At 35.3% G+C, this 16953-nt stretch overlaps 1 protein-coding gene across 1 annotated transcript in view; it reads right to left on the minus strand.

The window, feature by feature from the left end:
* Positions 1-16953, minus strand: part of LOC150082463 (CD109 antigen-like) — a 424736-nt gene that overhangs the window by 94800 nt on the left and 312983 nt on the right. The window contains exons 21-23 of the mRNA XM_090377518.1: positions 16600-16713; positions 4534-4650; positions 2123-2251 (exon numbers count right to left, since the gene is read on the minus strand). Of these exons, the coding sequence (XP_090233644.1) occupies positions 2123-2251; positions 4534-4650; positions 16600-16713 (360 nt within the window). The remainder of the gene's footprint in view (positions 1-2122; positions 2252-4533; positions 4651-16599; positions 16714-16953) is intronic.

Genomic DNA, 16953 nt, shown 5'->3' on the forward strand with positions numbered 1-16953 from the left:
GCAAACATTCTTGCACCCTTTCTATTTAAGTGTATCCCATCTCTGTAGAAGCAGTCTCTCCTGTTAACAATCCACTTAACATAGATGGTTTGAATATTGATGATGATGCTCAGGTAGCTGATAAACTGAATGAGTATTGTGCATATACATTCACACATGAGGAGTTATTGAAGGAGGGGAATGCCAGATGTTTACCAGAATGCCTGTTAACTCTAACAGGGAACTAAGTGATTTTATAATAACTGAGAGCAAAGTGGAGGAGAAAATGTTGAAGTTAAACATAAGGAAGGCACCTGGGGTGGATGGGATTTTTCCACTTATATTAAAGGAGGCAGCAAAAGAAGTAAGCAAGCCCTTAGCCATAATTAAGAGAGCTTTTTTAGGTTCAGAGGAGGTCCCTAATTACCGGAGATGTGCAAATGTATCCCCAATTCACAAAGAGGATTGGAAGGTACACAAGTAACTATAGATCTGTTAGTTTAACTTCTGTTCCGGGGAAAATAATGGAGCCACTCGTTAAAGAAGCATTGCAGAATCATCTAAACAAGACAGCAGTAGTAGTTAACACACGGCATTATTAAAGGGAGGTCTTGTCTGACAAATCTGATTGGATACTATGATGTGGTCACAAAGGAACTGGATGCAAAAAAAATATATATATTTGGATTTCAGGAAAACTTTTGATACTGTTGCACATGGAAGACTGCTGCACAAATTGTTGCAGTGTGGCATTGGAGGCAAATTGCTGCTATGGATAAAGGGATGGTTGAGTGGGAGATGACAGAGAGTGGTAATCAATGGACACTGCTCTTCGTGGACATTAGTCCATGAAGAGCAGTGTCCATTGATTACCATTAGTGGAGTTCCCCAGGGTTCGGTGCTGGGCCCATTGTTATTTTGTGTTTTCATCAATGATATTGATATGGGTATATCAGGCTTAATGTTTAAGTTTGCAGATGATACAAAGGTGGGCAGGGTTGTTAACGACAGTAAAGACAGTATGCTATTCCAACTGGATCTAGATAAGTTGATCAAATGGGCTGAGAAGTGGCAACTGAAATTTAACACTCAGGGAAGTGGAGAGTGAAAAACATCTGAGGGTAACTGTGCAATCAGATGTGAAGTTTGCTAAGCAGTGCATGCGGGTTGCCAGAGCAGATCATGGAGTCTTGTCAATGATATATAGGATTTTTGCTAGCAGAGACAGGGAGGTGATTATCCCATTGCACAAGGCAGTGGTCAGGCCAAACCTTAAATACTGTGTACAGGTCTGGAGGCCTCATTTTAGGAAGGATGTGGAGTTGCTAGAACGAGTACAAAGAAGGGCGACAAGATTGGTGAGGGGAACAAATAGGTGTTCTTACCAAGATAGACTTAAGTTCTGCAAATTTCAGCACCTGGAGACGCCATATGCGAGGTGATCTGATTAAGGTGTATAAGGTCTTGAATGGGTTGAACAAGCTCAATGGTGATGAGATTCTTTCTCTTTCTCAGATTAAGGTGGCATAGATTCAAACTGAGGAAAGACAGTTGTAGAACAGATGTGCAAAAATTTGCCTTAACCAGCAGGTAGTTGATTGCTGGAACAGACTTCCATCTCTGTTGTGGAAGTTGACAGCTTTGGGATTCATGGTCAACACCTCTTCATTTTCATTCTTTTTTTTTTTTTTTTTTCATTTATTTTATGTGTGATATTTTACAGTTTAGATCTTGGCTTATTCATATGGTTCTGGAGAGCTCAATATCCCTGTAAGGGATATTGAGCTCTGTTGGGCAATATTACTGTTTTTCTTTTGCTCTGTTAATCAATTTAATTTCTTTGCAAATTCTGTTTTTATAGAAATTAGCATGTAATTCTCTTTTGAAATGTGATATTTCACACTGTATTTTATTTTAAGCTTTAGCAGCTTTATTATATAATCCTTAATTGTTCTCGGTTTGTTCTTTTGGTTTTCTAAATTTAATTAATTTCATATTCTCTACATTTCCATCCTCTTACTATATCTCTTTACAGTTTTATGTATTTGGCACTATTACTCTTTAAACACACACACACACACACACACACACACACACACACACACACACACACAATTTTTATTTATTTATTTTTTTTACTTACCTTAACAATTAATGTTTTGGTTACTATATCTTTAGCAACCTGGGTCTGAGCTATGATTGTAATATTTATTTCTCCCAGCCTTGCTGGAACAATAGGCATATATACAACAACAGTTTTTCCTGGTTTGATCTGAAAAGAAAAAAAAAAAAAAAAAAATTTTATGACAATCTTATTCAATGAAAACTCTTTAATCTAATGTGCTTTGTTGATTCAACTAGTACAAAAATGTTGAGAGGTGCTAATTTAATTCAGCTGCTGTGATATATTATTTATTTTCCCAACCTGTTTGCCTACTCTACTATCTCCTCAGAGGATAGCCAGGCATCTCTTGACAATCTGAGTGATGTCTTTATGTTTTTCCTGCTTTTGTTTGTATGGCAAATAAACCAGCTCTCAAATATGTGCAAACCATGCCATTATGTGCTATGTTTCAATTAGATGAAGTTGTTATCTAATTCTGATACCAAATCATTTGACTTCTCTTATCTTAAGTCACTGGAAGAGTGCATGGCTACCCAATAAGGAAAATTATGATAACTGTTAAGCTAGATAAGGTAGTGCATCGAAAATAAACAATAATTATAATTTTAAAAGTGAAAGGTGTTATTTTATTTGGGTGCTGCAACAAAGTGATTTGTGTTGAATGCACTGAAAACTGAGAGGAATACCTAATGGTGGGGACTTGGAGTGGTGTATGATCAAAGGTCCAGATAGCACCAAAGTTTAAGAGCATACTAAATTCTGATGCTATCTGGATCTTTGATCATACATTTAGGCAAATTATCATACCTTCTCTACCTTCTTAGTCTTGGTCAGTTATGGTATTGGCAATATAGTAGTATGATATATTGTGTGTAGTCATTATGGAAACTGGGATAATTTTCAAAATGGGATAGTATTTGAAATCAAAATTATCACTAGGGATGTGGACTGTTCCAAAATAATTTGATTGGTGGCAATGTATTTGCATCCAAGTACCCCTAATTTTAATATTTGTGCCTAAATAGATTGCCTAGCATATTAAAGTTTAAAAAAATGAATAATAATAATAATAATAACATTGAGAAGCAGGACATCGTAAGATTCCAAGTTCCCACTCCTGCCAATGCCCTTCCACCTCAAGAAAAAGCAAGCCCTATTAAATATACAATCACTATTTTTTTTTTTTTTTTTTAAACTTTGCATATTATTCTTAAAATTATGAAAGACTTCTGGAAAAAGATATAAATTTATTTTGCTTGTTCATGTTTTGGAGCTTTTTTTGATGCATTTACTGTTTTATCATAGCCAGGGCTCAAAATAGAAAATCTTACAAAAACAGAACACTCACTGGGATAATAAATGCAGAAAACAGTTAATGTACATATACAACATTACCAATATACAGTATATATGATAAACTGGAACAGCATTCCAGTGTCCAATCTAAGTCCTGATCATAGTGTTTGCATCATAGGTTTGCATGATTTATCATGTATTATAACTGTATTGTATCATGTATTATACCCAAAATTGCTATATTAGCTTATAAAGAAATTAAAAATAAAATATAAGCAGCTACAATCACATTATTTCTATTCCAACTGCATCAAGCTCCATTGCATGTACTGTACCTCCTCTGAAAATATGATGTTCTTATATTCTTTCTACCTTGTAAACTCCTCTGACTTTATGTGGCCACCTTAGGGTATAAACAGAAAAATTCAGGGCTGTTGTAGACAAGTGGTCAAATGCAAGGCTACATTTGTACAAGTTAACTTGTACGAATGTAGTCTTGCATTTGATCACTTGGTTCAAGCCTTTGTGACCTGCTAAATATGGTGGTGATGTTCTTCTATCCTTTCTCTAGCTTGTAAACTCCTCTGACCACATGCAGCAATTACAAAGTATAAACAGAAAATTTATTTATTTTTTTTTATCTAGCTCCTCCAAAAAATTACCTCTGTTATCACCCAGCATGCTAAGTCATATATGTTTTTTTTTGGATTATTATAAATCAAACACTTACAAAATTTTATACATATAATTTACATAACAGATCATTCCTATTTCTATTGTTTAAAAATTAAATTTTTCTGTATTTTCCAACTTTCCTGGAATGTACCTTGCTTTCCTATTACTTTAAGGTATTTCCCATTCACAGCTTTACCAATCACAGCAGGTTTTGGTCTCTAACCCTGTCAGAGGAGTTTACAAGGTAGAAAGAATATAAGATCGGAGAGGGATATTTATATTTAAAAAGTTGACACCCCCCCTCCCATAAAAATAGTTCCTTGGTCCCCTTATAACTACAAATCCATCACTGGTGAAAATAATCCCTGTTAAAGTTAACAGGAGGAGGAGGAGGATTAATCTATACAATTTTATTTCCTTTTCAGCTTAAATTTATTAAATAAATGTAAATTACTTACAAAGACTAGATGTTGATGTTCTCCAAACGAAGTACGTGGAGCATATGGTTCAACAATGCCAAAAGGTTCTACATGAACAAATTTGTAATCAGGAGAACTTGTAAGGATTATCAATGCCTGAAGGGGGAAAAAATCAAGTTAGAGCTGGAGAATGGTAAAATTAGGAATCATTAATTCCTTTCATTAAAATCATAATATTGTTTAATCACTATTAAACAATATTATAATATCATGGCATTAACACAATCATAAAAATGTAATATTTAATTGTAATAAGAGATTAAACAATGCTGCACACCATGTAAATTTTAAAGACAAAAAATGAGTGAGTTTATTGAAATAAGCCAGAAAGAAAACATTCCGGTAACCCAACAATTTAGAGGCATATAAATAATAGGCTACTGCCTATTATTTACAATAAAGATATAAATGGTAAACAATAAATATTAATGGTTGGCTATGTTAACATCACGTTACTTTTATTTAATTAAAATTAATTAACCTTCTATTACTAAACAGAATCTGTAGTTGGCACTAAGGTTTTGTAGAAATCCCTGCATTATAATAGAAGGACATTCAAAGAATGTTACTTCATTAACTGTCACAGAGACACAGCCATCAACAAGCAAGAAGATTCCAACATCAGGCAAGAATAATGCCATCTCTTCAAAGAAAAGATCTTTATACAAACAAGAAATTTTTGCAAAAGTTTATGGTTTCCTTGCATTATATGGCTAATACTAATACTAAAGAAGGTACTCTGAAAATAGGCCACCCGAACCTTACTCCAACAACCTACAAAATGATTGTTCACAACCAACAGAAGTGTATCCAACATCAGGTGGAACTTCAACCATCACTATTATATCCACTATTTAGAAGCTGAAGTACAACTCAAGAAGAAGTCCATTTATCCTAGTAATTTAAAAGAAGCATAATCCATTAATGTATAACTCATTTTAAATAATTTATTAAAATGTATTTTAATGTCCAACGAATAATTTATTCCTTAGCTGTTAGGATTAACATTTTCAAAAATTAGTTGTGGTTGTTGAATTATTATTATTATTTTTTTTTTCTATTCAAAAGCATTATTACCTCAGCTGTATACAACTAAAATATATCTCAACATTTAGTAATTTTGCACTTTTAATAATTTACTTTTAAAACCTAGTTGCTTTTCACTTCTCATTTGTTGAACCTTTTTTCAACCCCATATACAGTCATCCTTCGATTTGCATGGGGGTTACATTCCAGGAAAACACCGCACAGCCCAAATCTGCACAATGCGCAACAGTTTATATGACATAATGAGGGTTCCGTACCTGTACACAAAAAAATGTGCAAAAAAAAAAAAATTGAACAAAACTGTCTTCATTCAGTAAGAAAAAAGAAAAAAATTATATATATATCTAGATTTTTAATTTAAATTCATTGTTTCTTTGTCGCTGTTTTCCTGTGATAAACTTGCAACAGTATCTGGCACATTTCGTAAAAAATTAGTTAAAATTGTATGCTTAGAAGCATGCTGTTTTTCTTTATAAATTTCTTCATTAACCTAAGGTTAATAATAAAATTCTGCAAAAATTTAAACTCCTCTCCAAATTAGGATCCATATCCAGAGCTTCTTGGCTAAGCTGATTTGCAAGTCTTAAAAACTCAGCTAGTTTTTTCGTGGTCAAATTTCAGTGTGCATTTTCTTCGTTTTTATAATTTTTGTCATTTTTGTTATCTTCAACAGTGTGTTAAAATATCATCCACTGATAATTGTTCTCTATGAGATTCAAGAATTTCTGTGATATCTGCTGTGGATTACCTTGATATCTATTCTTGAAATCGCTCTACACTAATCATTTTGCCAATTCTCACAATCTCGTATACCTATGGCATTTTGACTGTAGCTTCTTTAGTGCAGCTTTGTGACTATAGCTTTTTCAACACACATTCATTGTTGAGTTTTTAACTTAACCCTACACAAAGGGCACAAAAGGTGATATTGTTGTACATGTTGGCACTAATGATATTAAGAGTAGGAGACCGGCGGAATAACTTAACAAGTACAGGTCACTGTTGAAAAAAGCCGTGAATTAGGGTTAAATTTGAAAGTGTCTGCAATTCTTACCAGACATGATAGGAGGGAGTATATGATGAGAGTCTTGTCGGTCGATTCAGCCCTGGAGAGATTGTGCAAGGCTCAAGGAGTAGAATTTTTCTCAGATTGGTCTGTGCTTGTTAACAGGAGAGACTGCTTCTATAGGGATGGATACGCTTAAATAGAAAGGGTGTAAGAATATTTGCTGATGTTATCGAGGCAGTGTTAGGTGGGTCGGAAAACTGCTAGCTTGGGGGGGATACATGGACTAATAGATTAACAGTAGCCGCTGGCAGAGGTGAAAGTAATTCTTGCACTGCTTCTATCGGAATGAGCAGCAACCTGGAAAACAAGATGCAGGGTATTTCAGAGACTGCTGGGAGTCACTGCAGTACAAGTAAACACATGGGTTGTGTTAGGGTAGCTAAGAATAGGAACAGGTGCATGTATACTTGCATATACACCAATGCTAGAAGTTTGGTAAATAAATGTGATGAATTTGAGGTGTTGGTCAAAACATCAAAGGCAGATATTGTTGGGATATCAGAGACGTGGTGTCACACAGATATAAGGAATGCTGAACTAGAATTTGGGGAGTACAATGTGTACAGGAAGGACAGACAGGATAGGAAGGGAGGAGGGGTTATGCTATTAGTTAAGAAACACATAAAATCCAAGGAAGTGCAGCCAGTCGACATTGCTGGACAGTGCAGTGTCGAGTCGGTTTGGTGTGACATAGGCACTGGGGGATCAAAATTGAGAGTAGGAATGTGTTATAGGCATAATGACTCTGATGAGTATAATAATAAACTGTACAGGGAAATAGAGTGGGCCAGTAAATCAGAGTGTTTTATAATGGGGGATTTGAATTTCCCAGATATTGACTGGAATTTGTGGGTTGGTCATTCACACACTAGCAAGGTTTTTGTGGATTTATTGGATGATTGTTTTCTACATCAGCATGCTCAGGAGGCAGCTAGAGGGAGTAGTACTCTTGATCTGATTATCAGTGGTGATTCTTCATGCATTAAGAATCTGCAGATAAAGGAACCACTAGGTGGCAGTGATCACAGTGTGCTGAAGTGGGATTTACTCAGAGGTAACTACCATCAGGGGTAAAGGGAAGGGTTTTTGCTTTCATAAAGGCGACTACGATGGTCTGAGACGCCATTTACATTCTATACAGTGGGACCAACTGATGATGTTACCAACAGCAAATTCAAAATGGGAGGCATTCAAAGAATTAATCTTGGAAGCTACTAGACTTTACATACCAACTAAGAAATATTGTTCAAGGTTTAGGCTTAAATGGATGTCAGATGAACTAATGAGACGTGGCAGAGAATAAAAATGCATGGGATACATATAAATTAATGGGTGACACGGAAGCCTATGATAGATTTAAGCTGGTCTGAAACCAAGTCACAAAGGAGATTAGGCAGGTAAAGGCAAATTATGGGAAATCTTTGGCAAAGGATGCAAAGAAGAACAGCAAAGAGTTCTTTACCTATGTAAAATCTAGAAGGAAGGGGATGAATCAGATTGGTCCACTTGATATTGATAGTTCAACTGTTGAGGATCCTGATCAGGTGGCAAACAAACTAAATGAGTATTTTGCATCTACATTCAGAAATGAGGAGACGTTCAGGGAGGGGAATCCCAGAGGTGAATTAAACTCTGGCAGTGAGCTGGATGATTTTGTAATAACTGAGAAGAAAGTGGAGTAGAAATTGTTGAAGATAAACATAAAAAAGGCACCTGGTGTGGAAGGGATCTATCCAGTTATATTAAAGGAGGCAGAGAAGTAAGTAAGCAAACCATTAGTCAGAATTATGAGAGCTTCCTTGGACTCAGGGGAGGTACTCATGGACTGGAGATGTGCAAATGTGACCCCAATTCAAAAAAGGGGGTTCAAAAGGTGACACAGGTAACTATAGACCTGTTAGTTTAACTTGTGTTCCGGGGAAAATAATGGAATCACTGGTTAAAGAAGCATTCAGGATCATCTAGACAAGTCTGCAGTAATAGTTATGACACAGCATGGGTTTGTTAAAGGGAGGTCTTGTCTGACCAATTTGATTGGATACTATGATGTGGTTACAAAGGAACTGGATGCAGGAAAAAACATTGATATCATATTTTTGGATCTTAGAAAGGCTTTTGATACTGTTGCACATGGAAGACTGCTGCACAAATTGGAGCATTGCGGCTTCAGAGGCAAATTGCTGCAATGAATAAAGGGATGGTTGAGTGGGAGAAGACAGAGAGTGGTAATTAATGGACACTGCTCTTCGTGGACTAATGTTATTAGTGGAGTCGCTCAGGGTTCAGTGTTGGATCCATTGTTGTTTTCTGTATTTATAAATGATATTGATGATAGTATATCAGGCTTAATGTCCAAGTTTGCAGATGACACGAAGGATGGCACAGTTGTTAATGACAGTAATGATAGTACGCTGCTGCAACAGGATCTAGAAAAGTTGAGCAGATGGCTGAGAGGTGGCAATGAAGTTTAACATTGACAAATGTAAAATACTACATATGGGAAGCAGTAACCCCAGAGTAACATATCAACTCTGTGGTACTACAATGACAGTGGTAGAGAAGGAAAAGGACCTGGGGTAATTGTGCAGGCAGATATGAAGTTTTCTGAGCAGTGCAGATGGGCTGCAAGAGTAGCTCATGGTGTCTTGTCAATGATATACAGGAATTTTTCTAGCAGGGATAAGGAGGTGATTATTCCTTTGTATAAGGCAATGGTCAGGCCACACCTTGAGTACTATATACAGGTCTGGAGGCCTCATTTCAAGAAGGATGTAGAGCTGCTGGAACGAGTACAGAGAAGGGCAACAAGAATAGTGAATGGAACAAAGGGTTGCTCTTACAAAGAAAGGCTTAAGTTTTGCAAATTACAGTGTTTGGAGACTAGACATCGGCGAGGTGGTGTATAAAGTTTTGAATGGTTTGAGCATGCTCAATGCTGATGGGATTCTTCCTCTTGCTCAGAATAATCACCTGAGAGGGCATAAATTCAAATTGAGGAAAGACAATTGTAGTATAGATGTGCGGAAGTTTGCCTTTAGCCAGAGAGTAGTTGATTGGTGGAACAGACTTCCATCTTTTATTGTGGAAGTTGATAGCCTAAAGAAATTTAAGGCTGAGCTGGACAGGTATTTGGAGGGGTGAAATAGGAGCGGGTTTTTTTTTGGCTGATGCTGCATAAGCTTGCTTTCTTGCATCGTATGTCTCTACTAATGCTAATGCTAATTTTAGATTGTGAAGACTTTGGTGTTTTTTAAAATTTTCAAACCAACCCTTACTGGCTTGAAAGACATCTGCATTAGATGGACCGACTTCTTCTTCTTGTAAGCAATTAAAAATTTGCAGAGCTTTGATGTAAATAATATCTGAACTAAGAGGTATTCTTTTTTCATTAAGATCTTCCATCCAGAAAGAAAGTAATTTTTCAGTTTTCTCTATTAAAGGATTTCTCACTTTGGTAGTGTTTTTTGGAACCAATGATGTGGAACAGATAACTGAACTTTTAATTTTCTCAGGCATTTTCCCTAATTTGTCAAATGCTAGATTCATTTATGCTGTATTTCTTATTTCTTTTTTCCAATGTCACAACCTTTTTTGTCATTTTCTAACTCCTTAACGATTTTTAATTTTTCCTCTAAATTAAAAATTTTTTTGTTGTAGCTTTCTTCATTTTAGGCTTCACACAATTTGATTCTTAATATATAAATAAATATATATGTATATATACATATAACATATGGTTTTTTTGTAACTAATGTTCTTTCCTAACTCACTTAACTTCATTAATTCGTAAAGTTGTACAGCATTTGTTGTAACTAGCCCTTATTTATTTTTCTAGACTTGACAATGACAATTTAATAATTATTACATAATTAATTAAAAATAATGCGATGTAACTTCAGAACTTGTAGACATTATTTTTAAAATTAATTTTCTTTAATTTTAAAAATAATGTTGCTAATTTTAAAAATAGTGTTTTAATTAAAAAAATATTTAAAATAGTGCAGTGTTATATAACCAGTTCTTACAATCACCTGATTTTTCCTTTCTCTAGACTTGAAAACAAAATCCACAGGGATTTTATAACATCATCAAATTTGGCCTCTAAATGATAGTAATAGTATTTGCCATATAGTGCAAGGAAGCTATTAAACAAATTATTGCATGAATGTAATTATACACATAGGGCATAGCCTCATTTGTATGTAACAATCATTAAACTACATTCACTAATTAATGCAATGATCATGCATACCTTGATTTCAGCACTGTTTTTGTGTCTCATCAGTAGGTAAGTGAATACCTGAACCAACACGGATGAGACTCAAGGTGATACAGAGATAAAAAAAAAAAAGAAACTCAAGTAAACTATGAGAGCTATAGAAAATTATTGTACACGTTATGGCCTTATTTTGTATGCAACAATTAGCAAACTAGATTTGTTGCTATCTACAGCCTCATTTTGTACTATGTACAAAATAAGACTATATTCTGAACTTACTTGAGTTTGTGTAAATATCACTAATTTATATCATAAATATCAATAATAATATAGTATAGAATATCTTCAGGGAGAGCAAACTGAGATGCAGAAGTGTTGAGAGAGGGGAATTACTAATATTTGAAGCTAAAAATGAATTATGTTAAGGGAGGCAGAAAAGGAGATAAGCCAACCCTTAGTCATAATTATGAGAGCACCTTTGGAATCAGAGGGCCAAATGGACTGGAGATGTGTAAATGTATACCCAATTCACAAAGGGTGAGCAAAGAGTGACATGAGTAATTACAGACCTGTTAGCTGGACTTCTGTTCAATGGAAAATAAGGAAGTCACTGATTAATGAAGTAATGCAGGACCATCTAGGAGTGCAGTAATACATCAGTCACACCATGGGTTCATTAAGGAGAGATCTTGTATGATCAATTTGGTTAAATACTATGAAGCAATAACAAAGGAACTGGAGGCAAAAAACAATTTTGATATCATATACTTGGATTTCATGAATGCTTTTGACTGTTTCACATAAAAGATTGCTGTACAAATTGGAGCAGTGTAGCATTAAGGACAAGTTACTTCTGTAGATAAAGGTTGAGTGGGAGAAGACAAAGAGTAGTTTTCAATGGACACTGCACTTCATGGATTAATGTTATTAATGGAGTCCCACAGGGTTCAGTGATGGGCCCACTGTTGTTTTCTGTATTTAATAATGACAATGTTGTAGTAGTAGTAGTAGTAGTAGTAGTGGCATGTGATGCAAGAAAGCAAGTGTATGAGCTTATGTAGCATCAGCCAAAAAAAAAAAATCACACCATTCCCTCCAAATGCCTGTCCAGTTCCTCCTTAAATTTATTTAAGGAGGAACTGGACAGATGGAAGTTTGTTCCAGCAATTAACCACCCGCTGGCTAAAGGCAAATTTCCGCACATCTATTCTACATCTGTCTTTTCTTAATTTTAATTTATGCCCCCTTAGATTCGTAATCTGAACAAGTGGAAGGATCCCATCAGAATTCAGCGTGCTCAACCCATTCAAGGCCTTATACACCTCAATCAGATCACTGTGCAGGTGCCTAGTCTACAGCCACTGCAATTTGCAGAACTTAAGCCTCTCTTGGTAAGAGGATCCCTTCATTCCCCTCACCAATCTTGTTGCCCTTCTCTGTACACGCTCAAGCAAATCTACACCCTTCCTAAAATGAGGCCTCAAGACCTGTATGCAGTACCCAAGGAGTGGCCTGACCATTGCCTAATACAGAGGGACAGTCACCTCCATCTCCCTGCTAGCAAAATTCCTATATATCATTGACAAAACCCCATGACCTGCCCTGGCAGCCTGTCTGCATTGCTCAGAAAACTTCATATCTGACTGCACAATTACTCCCAGGTCTTTTTCATTTTCTACAACCTTAAGTGTAGCCACACAGTTGGTACTAGGGCTTGCATAAAACCGAGAAATTTCAAAACCGAGTTTAACCGAAGTTTACTCTGAAAACCGGTTTTAAAACCGATTTTCTCAGACTTAGGGAAAATAATTAAAAGCTTATAACACAGGTATTTATTTTATCTTGGGTAGATTGTACAAATCGTAATCAAATCTTTTAAACAAAATCTATCACCTCTTATAGTAAAAAAAAAATTAAAAAATTAAAATGTTCCAAAAAAAGTAACCAGCTTGAGATTATACAAAATTACAAATGTATTCAAATCCTTAGAATAAAAACTATCTTCTTGTATAGTAAAAAAATAATAATAAGCCCTATAATAATAATAATAATAATAATAATAAATAAAAATAATGTGAAAAAAAAACAGCTTGGGGAAATTACTTTACTATTTATTGCTCAGCTTTTTTCTGAAAATGGTCCTTTAAAAAACACAGTATATTAATCATTTTTCCTGATAGACTTGATCTTATTTTTGTGTTAAAGAGACCAGTGATCGAAAATACTCTCTCAGATTGGACACTTGTTGGTTTAATGGTCAGCAGTGCTCTATAAACTTTCTCCAGCTTTTCACTTCTACTGCTAGTTGCCTCCAAAATTTTAAATTCTATGCTGATTTCCAATTCACTCGGATATTTTGAAGGCTCTTCAGTTAATCTCTTTATTACACTATCATACTCTAGCATGAGTGTATCTCCAACATCGGAACTAGACGAGTCTTTCTTTTCTTCTAAAAGAACAGTTCGTTTATTTTCAGTTTCTTCATTCAATGCTAAGACTCCTTCGGAATGTTTTGCAAATAATCTCTGATAAATCTCTTCAGCATGCTTTTTCAAAACTTGCTTACTTGGAAAATCAAAAGTTCTTGATTCTGAATCTTCTTTCCTAAACTTTTTGGGGTTCTGTAGATAGCCAGCAAAGCCACAGTTTGGCAATTTCGTCTTGCATTGTAACTCTGCAAAAGGCTTTGGTGAAACTTTAAAGTAAATGGGTTTTCTGTTGTATCAAGCTTAGCAAGCAGAAATTCTATTGAAGACTCTGCTTTAAGTAGGTCTGTATCTTCTGAGGTTATAGCCTTCAGAATCATTTCAACTGGTCGCAAAGTTTCACGTAGCAATTCAAGTGTTTTCCAGTCATCGTCAGACACAGCTTCAGTTGACAGTACTGTACAAAGAGCATTTGGAATGCAATTTTTCAATTTCAAAAATCTCTCAATCATATAGAATGTGCTATCCCATCTAGTCTTGCAATCTAATATAAGTTTATATTCTTTCCCATTAAATTTTGCTTTAACAAAATTTTGTAATATGTCATTTTTGGTAGGCGATTTTCGAAAAAGCTTGCAAATATTTCTGACTTTGTTAATAGTTTGTGCAATATTTCTGACTTTGTTAATAGTTTGTGGGCCATCGGATTGAAGAAATAAATGAGCTCATCGGTAAAGTCGGTTTGATAAAGCATGCCTTGCTGTCTTTCTTCAACTTCTTCATCATCACTACTTTCTTCATTATTTTCATTGTCTTTGGGAGACTCAGAGACTGTGGCACCATAAATGATTGCTTTTTCATAAAGTACATCTATAACTGACAGATGTATACAATGGGCTATACATTGTTGATGATTAGGCGTAATTTGCTTGCCAAACTTAATCATCATTACTGCTTCATCGGTGGTGCAGGCAACAATATCCTCATTCAAGTTCAAACCAAATTCCTTCAAGTGTCCATTCACAATTTGCTCAGTTCTTCTGCTATCAAGTGAATCATTAATCTCAATAAGACCTAACGACCAATGATTGTCTTTTGAATGCACATTTATATTTATATACCTTTTATTTTGTATAGACGTATATTCATCTAGAGTCAATGAATACCGTTACCTTAAAATAAAATAAAAAACATAAAGCAGTTGAACGATCCAGACAAACGAACAAACAAAAGAAAATGTGCGTAACAAAAAACTATATTCGAGGGCTAACTAAAAAAAATATTTGAATCCGGTTTTAGAAGCTCGGTTTCGGTTTTAACAACTCAATATGAAAACCGGATTTAACCGGTTTATAAAACCGGTTTGCAAGCCCTAGTTGGTACGTTTCTCTGGGGTTACTTCTACCCATATGCAGTACTTTGCATTTGTCAAGGTTAAACTTCAGTTGCCACTTCTTAGCCCATCTGCCCAAATTATCTAGATCCTGTTGCAGTAGCACACTGCCATTACTGTCATTAACAACCCTGCCAACCTTTGTATCATCTGCAAACTTTGACACTAAGCCTGATATACCTTCATCAATATCATTGATAAATATACAAAACAACAGAGGACCCAACACTGAACCCTGTGGGACTCCACTAATAACATTAGTCCATGAAGAGCAGCACCCATTAATTACCACCCTCTGTCTTCTCCCACTCAACCATCCTTTTATCTATTGTAGCAACTTACCCTTAATACCATTCTGCTCCAATTTGTACAATAGTCTTCCATGTGCAACAGTGTCAAAAGCTTTCCTGAAATCCAAATATATGATATCAAAATTATTTTTTGCATCCAGTTCCTCGTAACTACATCATAATATCCTATCAAATTTGTGAGACAAGACTTTCCCTTAACAAAGCCATGCTGTGTCTGAATTATTGCTGCAGTCTTGTCTAGATGATCCTGCAATGCATCTTTAACCAGTGACTCCATTATTTTACCCGGAACAGAAGTTAAACTAACTGGTCTGTAATTACTCGTGTCACCCTTCAATCCCCCTTTGTGAATTGGGGATACATTTGCACATCTCCAGTCAGTGGGGACCTCCCCTGAGTCCAAGGATGCTCTCATAATTATGGCTAAGGGTTTGCTTAGTTGCTTTGCTGCCTCCTTTAATATAACTGGATAGATCCCATCCATCCCAGGTGCCTTTCTTATGTTTAACTTCAACAATTTCTCCTCCACTTTGCTCTCAGTGAGGTATATCAATCTTAATGTCTAGTTTGCAAATGATACAAAGGTTGGCAGGGTTGTTAATGTATGCTACTGCAACAAGATCTACAAAAATTAGGCAAATGGGCCAAGAAATGGAAATTTAAGTTTAAAATTGACAAATGCAAGGTACTGCATATTGGTAGCTATAATCTCAGATTAATGTACCAACTGTGTGGTACTACACTCAGGTAGTGGAAAATGAAAAACACCTTGGAGTAACTGAGCAGTCAGATATGATTTGTTTTGGGCAGGGCAGCACATGAGGGTTTTGTCAGTGATATACAAGAATTTTGCAAGCAGGGATAAGGAGGTGATTATCCCAATGTACAAGGTAATGGTAAGACCACACCTTTTGAGTACTGCATAGGTCTGGAGGCATCATTTTAGGAAGGATATGAATCTGCTGGAATGTGTGCAGAGAAGGGCAATGAGATTGGTGAGAAGAACAAAAGTGTGCACTTACCAAGAATGCCTTCAGTTCTATAAACTGCAGTGTCTTAAGACTAGGCAACTTCTAGGTGACCTGAATGAGGTGGTTAGGGCTTTGAATACATTGAGCAAGCTGAATGCTGATGGCATTCTTCCTTTTACTCAGACTTCATACATGAGTGGGCATAAATTTAAATTGAGGAAGGATGGTTGCAGGATAGATGTATGAAAGGTTTGCACCATTAGCATCTACATATTAATAACAATATGAAAAGAAAGCACAAATATAAAATCTTAAGGAGACTGGATCTTGGGAAGCATCCCCTTACATGATGCACTGCATCTTGTAAGGGGATGCTTGTGAAGGCATGGCTGAGTCTGAGAGTTTAGCTAAATTCAGTAAAGGCAGAATTAGCTATTGTATGAATGATGATTTTTTTTTTTTTTTTTTGTAGCTATAGTAGTCATGCTTCCCTTGCATCACAGTCATTCTAATAATAATTTTAAAGTAATACAAAAGAATAAACATAAAAGAATATTTTAATCTTATGCAAATATATATATATACATATTTTTTAAAAATACTGCTTACCTCAACTTCAAATAGCATGTAATTAAAGACACTGATACGAATACCAATCTGTTCTCCTTGCATACACATAGTGGGCATTTCCACATTCATATAAAAAGGCCTGGCACTAGAAAACTAAAGATATGAAATCAACATTATTTTAATAAAAATTAAAGTAAACACAAAAATCTGTAAATATTAATACAATTAACTACTTCAAAACAACTTAAATAAAAGTAGACAGTTATGTGCAATTGAAATGTCAGGGAAAAAACTACATACTTTGTGTGGACAGCCTTGGTCAGAGCATTACCAGTTTTAAATATTAAAGATAGAATTATTTGAGATATTAAAATAATAATGATATTTCTCTTC

Source organism: Mastigoproctus giganteus, chromosome 7 (genome assembly GCF_048544385.1).
Source record: "Mastigoproctus giganteus isolate SK-2022 chromosome 7, ASM4854438v1, whole genome shotgun sequence".
Classification (NCBI taxonomy): Eukaryota; Metazoa; Arthropoda; class Arachnida; order Uropygi; family Thelyphonidae; genus Mastigoproctus; species Mastigoproctus giganteus.